At 36.4% G+C, this 15,123-nt stretch overlaps 1 protein-coding gene across 1 annotated transcript in view; it reads left to right on the forward strand.

The window, feature by feature from the left end:
- The first annotated feature begins 585 nt into the window (after positions 1 to 585).
- The window catches only part of FANCC (FA complementation group C), a 174,851-nt gene continuing 160,313 nt past the window's right edge, over positions 586 to 15,123 (forward strand). The window contains exons 1-3 of the mRNA XM_065879434.1: positions 586 to 750; positions 2,415 to 2,499; positions 7,654 to 7,748. Coding sequence (XP_065735506.1) covers positions 586 to 750; positions 2,415 to 2,499; positions 7,654 to 7,748 — 345 coding nt within the window. The remainder of the gene's footprint in view (positions 751 to 2,414; positions 2,500 to 7,653; positions 7,749 to 15,123) is intronic.

The raw sequence follows: 15,123 nt of genomic DNA on the forward strand, positions 1-15,123 counted from the left end.
GAATTGAGAAACTAGGAAGAAAATTCATTAGACAGTAATGCATAGAGATTTTTTTTACACCTAAATGAGAAGCCAGAAGTGCATATAAAACATAAGAACTTCAAAAACATTTCTTAGGCACAGACTATTATGAAACTCCCCTGGATGTTTTTGATTTCCCATTACATTAAAATACTCAAATGAACTTCATATTCAGAGCATTTAAAAATAGCTCAATCTTAAAAAGAAGATATAAAGTATTATCAGCTGTGCTTTTTGTACATAATTAGCATGTGCCTGTGGAGGTATAATGACTTTTAGTGTAATGATATTACTCATGATAAAAAGTTCAGATGGTAAAAATTGGAGATACAGCTGGGTGACACATTTTAAAATAACTCAAAGATGACTTCACAGAAAGCATGCTATTTTGGTCCCTTGTAATCCTCCTTTCACTCATCAGTGGTATGAAGGCATTGATAAAAGATCCTTTTTTAAATGTTTCATTTCTTTCCCCCTTTCTTATAGATTTGATGTATGTTCACTGTTTCCTTCAGTGTGTGACAAACCACTGTGAAGGTACATCACCTTTCCCCTTTTTCTGAGATGGCTCAAGATTCAGTAGGCCTTCCTTCTGATTTTCAGTTTTGGATGCACAAGCTTTCTGTATGGGACCGGGCATCCACTTTGGAAACCCAACAAGACACCTGTCTTCACCTGCCTCAGTTCCAGGAGTTCCTGAGGCAGTTGTATGAAGCCTTGAAAGAGATGGTGAGTAGTGGACCAAAATAATAAGGTTATTTTGTGACATCAGGAGCTCTTTACCAGATTTTATTAAGCCTGAATGCAGTCCAGGGACTGTGGTATTGACCTAACGAAAGATTAGACAGACAAATTACCTGTAAATATTGCAGACAGGATGTGGTTTCCTAGTGTCTGATTCATTATGACTTCAGTCTTTTCTTTCTTGATTAGTTATATTGTCACATGAGACTTCCCGTCCAATCAAGTTGTTTTTAAATAAACAAGACTTCGACACTTGTTGTCAGGAAATAATTGGGTTTCTTTTAAAGGCCTTTGTATCTCTTAAATATTGAAGGGTTTGCTGAAATGCTTACTCTTTTCTCAACCCTATTCTAAAGTGGGCTCTACTAAGAGATGATAAATGTTAAGATCTCTTCTTTATAAATATTTTAAGTGGGCTTTTCTTGTGAATATTAAGATTATGAGTGTCTTCACTATTGTTGTGTACGTTATTGTGTTCAAAATTTTGTATTTTTTCATTTTGACATAAGATTTCTTACTTTCATTGCAATAGGTGTTTTTGTGAATTAATGTATTTTCATAATATCAAAATATTATTTGTTTATACTTATTTTCTAATTTCAAAATGAAAAGCAAAATTGTCACTTAATGTAGGTGTTCTTGTGTTATACTTTTCTTTCCTTAATCAAAGAAGCAAGTAGGAAATTTGAAGAACAATTAATGGTGATGATATGAGTTCACATGTCTTTAGAAAGAAGAAGAAAAGATACTGTCTGTATGAACAACTAATGCTAACTTTTAAAATTGTTTTTTGGCAATGAGACTTTAGTAACTTGACCTTAAAGTGATTCCAGAAAGTCCAGGACTGACCTTGATGCTCAGACAAATGTGAGGAATTTATTGCTTCAGCAGTAGGAAATGCTTATCATTTCAGCTTACGTGCATGTTAGCCCAGTTTGGTCTTATTTTTTAACTTTCTTGAAAGGTAAAGAAGTGGGAAAGGGCCAAGTGTACAACAGCAAGTGTATTTTTTAATCTTAAGCTGTTTTCTATTTGGTTGATTGTTTTTTGTGTCAGGTTTTGGGTCGTTGCAGACAAGTATGATGTCATTTAGCCTATAGTAATCCAAATAGTAATAAACAGAGATATGTATCTATATGCTTTGGCTGCTTTTATTTCATTTTACAAGTTCCAGAGTTCTTGTCCTGCTAGACCTTCTTTGAGATAGTGCTACTGGAGCTGCCTCAGGAACTTCTCTTATTAGGTTAGAAAAAAAACCCAGGATGAACATAAGGTGTTATATAGATATTAGTCACCTATACTTTCTTTTCACTATTATGCAGTCTTTGTTATTTTTTAGATAAAGTGGACTTTCTTGACTTAAATATGAGTAAAAGAAAGTTAATGCTGCAATAATATTGATTTTACCTAAACTTGTTGTACTTCTTAGTTTGGGTGGCCTGGTTTAAGGATGAAGTATGGTGATTGCTTGTTAAACTTTATTAGAATTACTTACCTAAAGATCTTCTCTAACCTTCTTCTCCCCCTACTTTTCTAAAATATATGCTAAACAAGAAACATTCAAGCTCCCTCAACCTATAATGGCAGTTCAGGCTTTTCTGAGTTGTGTAGTGTCCTTTTACTTACCAAAACATAATTTTCTTTTATAGGATTCAAGTGCAATTATTGAAAGATTCCCCACAGTTGGTCAACTGTTGGCAAAAACTTGCTGGAATCCTTTTATCTTAGCATATGGTAAGAATCCAAAGCATGTCCTCTCAAAATACAGACTTCTAATGATAATTTTAATCTTTGCATTGTTTAACAAAACACAGAACTTTAAATTATAAGCCTTTCTCTTATTTTTCATGAAACAACTTATCAAATGTATTCCTTGTTCCATTACAAAGAAGGCACCCTTTATTGTTGTCCATATATGTTTGTGTATGTGTATATAGATAAGTACACACAAACAAACACATACATGCAGATGTGTAGGAGAACAGAACTCCTTGAATTAGAGGGCACAAACTCCCAGATGATTGTTATAACTTCATTTTTAATTCAGTGTAAAATGGTTATAATAATGAAATAATTTCTTTGTTTTGCAATTTCATATTAACTCACACACCATTTTCCATGTGTAAAATTCTTCAGTGTTTGAATTCTGCTATGGCTCTGCCATTATTTAGGGGTGACAGTTTGGTTTTACTCAAGGTTAAGAGGAATTTGGGGATACTTTGGGGGAGGTGTTCCTTCACTGACCTCCTGCCTACCTGTCTAGCCTCATTTCCTATTTAATCCTCCACAGCTATACCACATGCATTGTAGACAGTTTAAATTACTAACAGTGCTTGATGTCTGGGCCTGTGACATGCAGTTCTTTTTGCCTGGAACTCTGTTCTCATCTCATGTCCTCAAATCTTCTTCGAAATAGCCTTGCTAGGGCTGAGTTAGGAACCTTTCTTAGTGTGTGCATAGCTGCCAGTATCTCCCTTAATTATAACACTTACTACACTGCTTTATAATTATTGGTTTGCCTGTCTGATGCCCTGGAAGACTGAATGCCTCTCAACAGCAGGAACTGTGGTTTTAGTTCTCTTTGTTGTCCCAGAGCTTAGCTTAGGGTGAATAGGCACATCTGAAGGTATATAGTGGAGGTTTATTGCCTTGATTTGACTATATTGTTAGCTAATGTAATATATACTTTTCTTTTTTTTTTTGCGGTACGCGGGCCTCTCACTGTTGTGGCCTCTCCCGTTGCGGAGCACAGGCTCCGGACACGCAGGCTCAGCGGCCATGGCTCACGGGCCCAACCGCTCCGCGGCATGTGGGATCCTCCCAGACCGGGACACGAACCCATGTCCCCTGCATCGGCAGGCGGACTGTCAACCACTGTGCCACCAGAGAAGCCCCCTACTTTTCATATTTTTAAAGTCAGAGACTAGTTGCATAATATAATGATAGTAGAATCAAAAATAATAAGAATATTCCCCTTTGATGTTTAGAGAATTATACAGTATCTCTTTCCTAGCCTGTTCTAAGTCATTAGAAGGAGCTTGAACTAGGTGGGGAAGGGACAACATTTGCATTTGGTTCCATGAGCATACATGCATGGGTGCACTGCATATACTCAAACTTACTGGCCCCACCCCCAACTTCATTCTGTTCCTTTTCCTCTTCACATAATGCCTCTTGCTTCCTCTTCCCCCTTAAGTTGACGCTTCCTCCTTTACCCACTTAGCTTGTTCAAGTTCTTGATCTAAAATGGCGAAGCCATCACTGTATTTGCCTACCAGGGCCATGCTTACCTGCCCCAAATTTATATATTTCAACTAGGCCAGTGTTTCTCAAAAAACCTTTGACCAGAAATACATTTTCTATACATGTGTATATATGCATACATACACTTATATGCATACACCCACACGTTTCATGAAAAAATGCTTGCTTTTATTATGTGCAATTCATATTCACTATACCATTTTTAAAATGGTTTTCATGACCCCAAACTGATTTTACAATCCACCTATAGGTCGTGACAAAAAATGTGAAAAACATTGAGCTAGGCCAATGCTGTTGATGGCAGGAGAAAGGAAAAGAAACTGTTGAATTTCCTCCATTTAAAGGCATCACTTATAGTTAGATACTTCATGGATTGAATGACCACTTTTTAGAAAAAAGAAATAATATGCCCTTCAATTGTACCTAGTGGATGTGGGACACATCCTTAATTCAGAAATGTTAAAATGTGGGAAAGTTTGGGTTGTAGAATTGAAGTAGAACGCATTGCTCACTTTGTGCTGAGCACTGTTCTCTATGGATTGCATCGTGGGTCTAACTGAGTTCTTGATAGGCTTGCAGGATAGGTATTTATGGATTAGCCTAAATATGTCACTTTTCTCAGAATATAGAACTAATAAAATCCAGGATCCTACTCCTCTAAAGCCCATGTTGTTGTAATGACCTGCCCCCATGGATTGTACCACTGTGGTTGAAATGTTCCAGTCCTGGCTTTACCACCAGCCAGCTTCATGTGAATGTATATAGTCACTATTTTTTTTTTTGTTTTTTAATGTCAAGCCCTAGGAAAACATGGCTCACAATTTCTGCCCTCTAGGAGCTTCCAGTCAGGGAAAAAAGAAACCTAAGGAGATCAGCCAGAGTCAGGATGATGGTTGGTACTGTGGAGCTTTGACTAAGTTGCTGAGGGGAAGGAGAGTTTCACAGGGGAGGTTTTGCGGGGTCTGACTCCTGGAGGAAAATAGATGAGATAGGATTTTCTAAGGCAAGAACTAAGGCAAGAACTCACTGGGTCTCCGATTCTTTATTTGTAAAAGTGAGAGACTGGGCTGATTTTTCCCTGTGGACTTAGACTTGCATCTGTCTGTGATCTTTCCTTAGCACCTAATCTCTATTACTTTAGCCCCCTCTGTGAACCAGAAACAAATTCTCCATCTCTTTCTGTTTAAATGCCTGTGTTACCATTTGAACTGCCCATTAAATTTCAGTTTCCTGTTTGAGGTATGCATTTGGTTTTGAGCTAGTAGAGGAGACTGACAGGCACAGAACTCATGAGTAATCAAATCTTGCCTGTGTTGCCACTGTTGTTTCACTAGTTGGGCACTTTCTTCCAGGAAGGGATATTTTCTTATGGTTTTGTAATATCAAAATTATTTTTTAAGTACAGTAAGAGTAAACAGTTTCCATCAAGGAAAGAAGTAAGTAAGTGAGACTAGGATCAGAAATAAGGATAATAAGGAAGGAGGAAGGATTTGCAAATTAAAAGACTCCACAAAGGGAAGAGAAAAAATAGTTAATAGAAAGGGAAAAAACACCTTTTATTCAGTGGTGTTCTCTCCATAAAATGACTGCCTTCACCTCCTTGGAGTTCTGGCTGGTAGGTTCTAGGTCTGAGCTCATGATTAACATATTATAGCTATAACCTGTTTTCCTCATGCTTTTTATTACTGTGTGAGAGTTTGCCCCCAAACTTGGCAGCTTAAAACAAATATTTATTGTCTAAAAAAATGCTGCCATCACACTTTTAAACTATAGAATTAATTCAGCTTTCATTTGAGCTTTCAGTTCAAGATATCAAAAAATAAAATATTAGGTGGCAAATATATGGTGGTATATTCCTTTCCCTTACACTCATTTTTAGATGGGAGCTTTGCACTAATGACTGTCTGCATGATGAATCCCAGGCAGTTTTCGATCCCCAATGCTCCAGCTCCAATGTCTGAGCCTCTAGGGAGGAGCCTGACAGATGCCATCCCCTGTAGACAGTGCTGGTGGCATTCATGAATAATAGGTGATGGCTTGCATCTTTAAATCCCTAAAGCAAAGTAAGCTCATTAGCAGTGCATTTCAGTGCATTGACTCTGGGCAAAGAAATAAAGGCTGGGGCAAGTTACTCTTGCTCTTCTTTTTCTTTTTGAGAGAAAAGTAAAAAATAATATGCTTGTTGAACTAAATGTGCAGTCACTCAACACCTGGGGAAAACTCCTATCTTTTGGATTCTTTTAGATTTATACTCCATAATTAGCATTTTCTGTCTTTTTTCTCTTTAGTGCTGAGTGTCTGATTTTTGGAAATGCTCCCCATCAAGTTCCATTCTGTATAGCATGGGAAACTGCTTACATAAGCATATCATTAGATGTGTTTGTCACACTTGTGACATACAGATAGTTATAATTTCTTCTGATATTTAAAACATAGAAAGTACAACAGTCAGATTTTTAATCAGTGGCATTGGTTCAACCTGAAGAACCCTAGATCTCCAGCGGTTAAATTATGTGATTCTTGCAATGAACTGATTTCAGGCAAGCCAGTGATGTAATTGAGCTCATAAAAGCTAGGAAAAATAGGAATATCCCTCAGGATAACCCCTGATAAAGTTTGTTGTTAGTTATTAGGAGAGCCTAAGTTTATGGGGGGAAAATGGATTTAAAATTTCTATCAGGGTCCTTTGGTTTGTGGTTGAAAATGCCGAGATAGCTTACTGTAGTTTGTATTCTCCTTATTTCTTGTTAATGAAGCCCTTAGAAATGCTGTGTTTATGAAATTGCAGTAGATAACAAAGTAAAGAGCATCAGGTGATGCAGAGGAGTGATTCCGGGTGCTGGGTTTCCTCAGCATCACCTCCATGGCCTTGTGGTAAAGTCCATAGTATCTTGGCTCTAGTTCAGGTACTAACATCTTCCGTTTTTAGGTCTCATTTTTGCTTCTCAGTTGTGTTATAGAATCTCCAACTTGAATGGACTTAGTTACCAAAGGAGGAAAGAGAAAATGGCTTACCAAGTTGATGTTCTAGCCAAATAGATTTCAAAGGTCAGCATTGTTATCACATATTTAGTAAAGTTTTACATTTTAGAGTAAAGAATTAGGAGCATGTAAAAAGGCTTCTATTTTATCCAAACCATTTGGTACTAAAAAGAATGTATTTTAAAACAATTCTTTTTGTTAAATTTATTTTTAACAAGTGGGGGTATTTTGGCCAATTTGATTAAATCAGAAATATTGACTACTGCTTATGGCAGTGATATTGCCTTAAAAAGGTTGAAATTACTAATGGTTTGAATATAAAATAAAGAACTGATCTTGAAAAAAGCTAGTTCTTTTAGTTCTTTCCATCATTCTCTTTTGGCTTTAAAAATTGCTGCTGTGACAGAAAGAGAATTGACCTCACAAGGGCTAAGCATAAGTGATCCTGAACCCACAAGAAGGAAAAAACCCACAAAGTTTCATACATGGTCCTGGATGCTTGTTCTATGAACTTAGTAGTTTGTGACTTTCCTAAAATATAATAAATATATTTCCTTTAGTATATAATGTTACAAATTTTATATTGATTATCTTTTCTTTCTATTTGATAAAACCTACTCATTTTAGTTTTCCTTTTTGCAGATGAAAGCCAAAAAATTCTAATATGGTGCTTGTGTTGTCTGATTAAGAAAGATCCACAGAATTCTGGAGAATCAAAGCTTAACTCCTGGACACGGGTAAAAATAAATCTTGCACTATACTGCTTTGAATTCAATAAAGGTGCTGCTTTGACAGTCCAGAAACTTTTTCAGACACATCCTTCACTGTTAAACTTGTAAAGCTTTTCAAGAGATTTCATTTTTGTTTGATTGCGAATTCCTTAAGAGATAGGTCCTCAGGGTGAACTTCCTCATGCCTTCAAGAACTAATGTTGAGTGGTTTTAGAAAGTTACTCTCAGGTAACTTAAAAGAATGTACTCTCCTTCCTTCTAACAATTGTTTCTTCCTACCAACCTACTTTATATACTTATATAATTTCTCTTCAGGTACTTCTCTGCCTCTCTCAGAATCTATTCTGTAGTAAAACTAAAATTCAGAAGTGCCCTGGGAGCAGCAGTCTTTATTTTGTGTCCTGAAGTTGGTGCCCTGGCCAGTGTGCTCAGACTAGCGTCTAGGGCTGGTTGGCTAATGCTGCAAACACCGTTAAATCGGTTACCTGACCGTGCTAGTCCAGATAGCTGACAGCTGCCTGAATTCCCTGTTTCTGCTTCCTCTTGAATGGTGGGCACAAGTAGGAGAATGTTGTAAGGCTGTGCTGTAGCTGCCCTCACCACCAGCAAGTTGGCTGGTCTTTTCTCTTACCCTCCACTGCCCCGCTGCAATAACCTCAAGGACTTGCTGATGCCTGTCAGACTCCACTTACTATGCATATGGTCTAGATTAGCTGCTTAGTATTATGAAACCAACCACCCAGATTAATGCATATGGTTTTGTCTACCAATCTGACTGGTGATATCATTCCGTTCACTGCTTTTTACCATTCCTTTGTTTTATACAGAATTGCTGACAGAGATGACAAAGACAGTATTTGCATTTTTGTTAGATTAAAAGAAGAATTGGAGGAACAGTAGAAGTGAAAAGGATTGGGCAAGGGAAGGAAAAAATGCAACATTTAACTGGAAGGAAAATTAAAGAGCTGAAGGAAGGAACTGATAAGTAGAATTAGGGAAGAAAAGGTATGAAAAACAAGGCTATAGAAATAGAATAACATACTTAGTTTTCAGTTTTTTAAATTAATTGCTTTTGTTGAGTATTTGCTATTTTAGTGTTATTTAGGATATATATTTTTATTGGCTAGCTCATTAAGTCCAGAAATAGGCCATCTTATAAAGTGTTTTTAGAGTGATTAGGTTAACTTTCTTCATTTAACTCGTGACTTATATTAGCCTAGTTTTAAGTTTCTAGCCTTGCAGTTTATTCTGTGGGTTTCCCTTATTTAATATTGTGTCCATTTAATAAATAGGTGCTCATTAAGTGTAGCACAGGGAGGTAAAGTTAAAACACTTAATTCCTACCTTCAGGGAGTTTACAGACTAGTAACCAGGTCATTCTAGGGCAGTGTCATTGGGTTATTGGTAGAGCTGTGTATAGGGGTGATGGTGACACAGAGGAGGGACACTTGTTCAGACTTGGTGGTTTGGAGATGTTTCCTGGGAGAGATGATATATCAGCTGAGTTTTGAAGGATGACTAAGAGAACAGGATAGAGTTTTAGGAGCGGTATTCCTGCCAGCAAAAAGAGCATGTGCAAAGAATGGTGGTGAGGAAGCAAATGCTGTATTCAGGAAACTGCAGGTGCTTAGATATCCCTGAGCTTGGGATTTTATAGGGTTGATGATGAAGCATATAGCCTTATGTATGATTAGAAGAAGTTTTTATTTTAACTTGAAGGCAGTGGGGAAACCACCGAAGTATTTTAAATAGAGAAATCATATGGCTAGGTGTGAATTTTAGAAACTTACCAGCAAAAGGAAGTTGCTTTGGAAGGTGCCAGGGATAGCACTTTCAAAGCAATTGTAGTGGTAAAAGTGAGAAATCATGAAGGCCTGAATGAAATGGAAAAGAGGGACCAGATTTATGATATTAATAAGGTAAATATGTAAGGATGTAACGGCAAATTAAGTGCAGGTGTACTTAGGTGTAGGCCGAGTTGAACTTAATGTTTTCAGGAGAGGGGCTGATTTGCACATAGAGGGTTGACAGTCCTCAGGGTACAGGAACAGTGGGAGCCATGCGTGAGGGTGAGATCACCCAAGGAAAGTGCCTAGTGTGAGGAGGGGAAAGGGCCTAGGGACAACCTTGGGAGACACTGGCATTTAAGGAGTGAGTGGAAGAATAAGTTACACTGCACTCTAGAAAGGGGGAGTCCAAGAAGAAGGAGAAAAGCAGCAGCATTTTAAGAAGGAATGAGTGGTCATTTATATCTAATGCTATAGCACGCCACTGTCCAATAGAAACAAAGTATATTCTACATAGATAATTTTCAGTTTTCTAGTACCTGCTTTAAGAAATGTAAAAAGAAAAAGTTGAGACTAATTTTAATGATTATTTTATTTAACCCAGTATATCCGAAATACCATTATTAAAATATGTAATCAATATAAAAATTATTAATGTGATCATTTTATAATCTTTTTTATACTGAGTCATTGAGATCCAGTATATATGTTATACTTAATTCAGTGTATATGTTACATCTTAATTCAGAGGCTAAATTTTCATTGGAAATTCTTGATTTGTTTTATAAAATATACAGTTGAAAAAGTAGGTTCACATACCCAAATTGTTTCAAAGAAACTTAAAGCTGAATCATGTGTCTGTTTTCAAATTTAAATTTAATTAAAATTTTAAAAGTTAAAAATTCATTTTTCTTCATTGTACCTGTTACATTTGAAAGTGATGAGTAGCCTCATGTGGCTAGTTGTCACTGTATTAGACACAGCAATTGTAGAGCATAAAGAATTGAAAGAGCAAGATAAGGACTGAAAAGCACTACTTGGATTTAGCCACTAAGGAGGAATGACTTTGGTGAGAACAGGTTTAGTGGGAGGTTGAGGGAAGTAGCCAGGCTGCTATAGATACTGAGGAATGATGGGGAGGTGAGGAAGCAGAGGTAATAAACTTTGATTACCCTTTGAAGAAACTTGGCAGTGAAGGAAGGAGAGAAAGTTGATTGAAATAGAGATGGTTCTGAATCTGCTTTACTCTGAGAAGATGGTGCCACTAGAGAGGAGTTGAGCACTTAAGAGACTAGGAAAACAGTTTCCCTCATCGTTGTACTAGGCAAACCTGTAATATTAACTGATAAAAAAAATGATGTGTAGGAATAATATTAATTATTTAACTTTTAGCAGTCTAAAGCTAATTACATATACCTATCACAAATCAGTACCTTCATAATTGTATAATGTTGCCTGTAAATGCAGCGAGACAGAAGATGGTTGCTAGTTTATGAATCAATTGTACATATCTTGGGTATACTTTCTTTTATCCTAAAAGTGATATTTTCTCCATAAAAGTTAAAGAGTGACATATTACACTTTAAAAATGTGTAATTGTCATAAAGTATCCTTCTAAAACTATATAACAAGCCATATTTTAATAATATTTGTTAGTTTCATTCAGTGAGCATTTACTTACTACCTGATATATGCTAGCCTGTTTTAATTGTGGTAATAAAATCTTTGGTCATTCTGTGTTTCTGGAGCATCACAAATGTGATTGAAACACCCTGAGTCAAAAACAAAGAATTTCTTCTATAAATTCTAAAATGCAGTAAAAATTCATGTTAATTATTAAATTTGAATATGTTAGACTGAATTGATCAGTTGTATTTTTAGGACAGAGATATAATAGAAATTCTGGGTTTTTTGTGTGTTTTGATTTTGCTGAATGCCTAGTTAACTTTATTCCTCTGAATTTTCTTATACTTGTCATTTAAAAAAATTTTATATTGGAGCATAGTTGATTAACAATGTTGTGTTAGTTTCAGGTGTACAGCAGAGTGATTCAGTTATACATATACATGTATCTATTCTTTTCCAAATTCTTTTCCCATTTCGGTTATTACAGAATATTGAGCAGCATTCCCTGTGCTATATGGTAGGTCCTTGTTGGTTATGTTTTAAATATAGCAGTGTGTAAATGTCAATGCCAAACTCCAAATCAGTCCCTCCTCCTCGTCCTCTAAGTCTGTGAGTCAACTTCTGTTTTGTAAATAAGTTCATTTCTATCATTTGTATTAAAGATTTCACATATAAGCGATATCATGTGACATTTGTCTTTCTCTGTCTGACTTAATTCACTTATTATGATGATCTCCAGGCCCATCCATGTTGCTTCAAATGGCATAATTTCATTCTTTTTAATGGCTGAGTAATATTCCATAGTATATATGTACCACATCTTCTTCATCAACTCCTCTGTTGATGGCCATTTAGGCTGCTTCCATGTCTTGCTTATTGTAAACAGCACTGCAGTTGACATTGGGGTGCATGTATTCTTTTGAACTGTATTTTTCTCTGGATATATGCCCAGGAGTGGGATTGCTTGATAATATGATAGCTCTATTTTTAGTTTCTTAAGGAACCTCCATAACTGTTCTCCATAGTAGCTGTACCAATTTACATTCCCGCCAACAGTGTAGGAGAGTTCCCTTTTCTCCACACCCTCTCCAGCATTTATTGTTTGTAGATTTTTTGATGATGGCCATTCTCACTGGTGTGAGGTGATACCTCATTGTAGTTTTGATTTGCATTTCTCTGATAATTAGTGATGTTGAGCATCTTTTCATGTGCTTTTTGACCATCTGTATTTCTTCTTTGGGAAAATGTTTATTTAGATCTTCTGCCCATTTTTTGATTGGGTTGTTTGTTATTTTGATACTGAGCTGCATGAGCTGTTTGTAAATTTTGGAGAATAATCCCTTGTTGGTCACATCGTTTGCAAATATTTTCTTCCATTGTGTGCGTTGTCTTTTCATTTTGTTTATGGTTTCCATTGATGTGCAACAGCTTTTGAGTTAATTAGGTCCCATTTGTTTATTTTTGTTTTTATTTCCATTACTCTAGGAGACAGCTTGGAAAAGACATTGCTGTGGTTTATGTCAAAGAGTGTTCTGCCTATGTTTTCCTCTAAGAGTTTTGTAGTACCCAGTCTTACATTTAGGTCTTTAATCCATTTTGAGTTTATTTTTGTCTGTGGTGATAAAGAGTGTTCTAATTTCACTTTTTTCCATGTACCTCTCCAGTTTTCCCAGCATCATTTATTGAAGAGGCTGTCTTTCCTCCATTGTCTAGTCTTGCCTCCTTTTTCATAGATTAATTGACCATAGGTGCATGGATTTATTTCTGGGCTTTCTATCCTGTTCCATTGATCTATAGTTTTGTTTTTATGCGAGTACCATACTGTTTTCATGACTGTAGCTTTATAGTATAGTCTGAAGTCAGGGAGCCTAATTCCTCCAGCTCCATTTTTCTTTTTCAAGACTGTTTTGACTATTTGGGGACTTTTGTGTCTCCATACAAATTTTGAGATTTTTTTTGTTCTAGTTCTCTGAAAAATGCCATTGATACTTTGATAGGGATTGTATTGAATCTGTAGATTGCCTTGGGTGGTATAGTCATTTTGACAATATTGATTCTTGCAATCCAAGAACATCGTATATCTTTCCATCTGTTTGTGTCATCTTTGATTTCTTTCATCAGCATCTTACAGTTTTTGGAGTACAGGTCTTTTGTCTCATTAGGTAGGTTTATTCCTAGGTATTTTGTTCTTTTTGATGTGTTGGTAAATGGGATTGTTTCTTTAATTTCTCTTTCTGATCTTTCGTTGTTAGTGTATAGAACAGATTTCTGTGTATTAATTTTGTATTCTGCAACTTTACTGAATTCATTGATGAGTTCTAGTAGTTTTCTGGTGGCATCTTTAGGATTATCTGTGTATAGTATCATGTCATCTGCAAACAGTGACAGTTTTACTTCTTTTCCCATTTGGATTCCTTTTATTTCTTTTTCTTCTCTGATTGCCATGGCTAGGATTTCCAAAGCTATATTGAATAAAAGTGGTGAGAGTGGACATCCTTGTCTTGTTCCCGATCTTAGAGGAAGTGCTTTCAGCTTTTCACTGTTGAGTATGATGTTAGCTGTGGGTTTGTCATATGTGGCCATTATTATGTTGAGGTATGTTCCCTCTATGCCCACTTTCCGGAGAGTTTTTATCATAAATCGGTGTTGAATTTTGTCACAGCCTTTTTCTGCATCTATTGAGATGATCATATGGTTTTTATTCTTCAGCTTGTTGATGTGGTGTATCACACTGATTGATTTGCAGATAATGAAAAATCCTTGCATCCCTGGGATAAATCCCACTTGATCATTATTGTGTATGATTCTTTTTTTTTTTTTTTGCGGTACACGGGCCTCTCACTGCTGTGGCCTCGCCCGTTACGGAGCACAGGCTCCGGACGCACAGGCTCAGTGGCCATGGCTCACGGGCCCAGCTGCTCCATGGCATGTGGGATCTTCTCGGACCAGGGCACGAACCTGTGTCCCCTGCATCGGCAGGTGGACTCTCAACCACTGTGCCACCAGGGAAGCCCTGTGTATGATTCTTTTAATGTATTGTTGGATTCAGATTGCTAGTATTTTGTTGAAGATTTTTGCATCTGTTCATCAGTGATATTGGCCTGTAATTTTCTTTTTTTGTAGTATCTTTGTCTGGTTTTGGTATCAGGGTGATGGTATCCTCATAGAATGAGTTTGGGAGTACTCCTTCCTCTGTAATTTTTGGAATAGTTTCAGAAGGGTAGGTGTTAGCTCTTTTCTAAATGTTTGATAGAATTTGCCTCTGAAGCTATCTGGTCCTGGACTTTTGTTTTTTGGGAGTTTCTAAATCACAGTTTCAATTTCAGTACTTGTGATTGGTCTGTTCATATTTTCTGTTTCTTCTTGGTTCAGTTTTGGGAGGTTGTACCTTTCTAAGAATTTATCCATTTCTTCCAGGTTGTCAGTTTTATTGGCATATCGTTGCTTGTAGTAGTCTGTTATGATCCTTTGTATTTCTGTGGGGTCCATTGTAACTTCTTGTTTTTCATTTCTAATTTTATTGATTTGGGCCCTCTCCCTTTTTTTCTTGATGAGTCTCGCTAATTTATCTTTTCAAAGAACCGGCTTTTATTCATGCACCTTTGCTATTGTTTTCTTCATTTCTATTTCATTTATTTCTGCTCTGATCTTTATGTTTTCTTTCCTTCTACTAACTTTGGGTTTTGTTTGTTCTTCTTTCTCTAATTGCTTTAGGTGTAAGGTTAGGTTGTTTGTGACTTTTCTTGTTTCCTGAGGTAAGATTGTATTGCTATACACTTCCCTTTTAGAACTGCTTTTGCTGTATCCCATAGGTTTTAGATCATTGTGTTTTCGTTTGCATTTGTCTCTTGGTAGTTTTTGATTTCCTCTTTGATTTCTTCAGTGATCCATTGGTTGTTTAGTAGCATATTGTTTAGCCTCCATGTGTTTGTGTTTTTACAATTTTTTTCTTGTAGTTGATTTCTAAT

Source organism: Phocoena phocoena, chromosome 6 (assembly GCF_963924675.1).
Source record: "Phocoena phocoena chromosome 6, mPhoPho1.1, whole genome shotgun sequence".
NCBI lineage: Eukaryota > Metazoa > Chordata > Mammalia > Artiodactyla > Phocoenidae > Phocoena > Phocoena phocoena.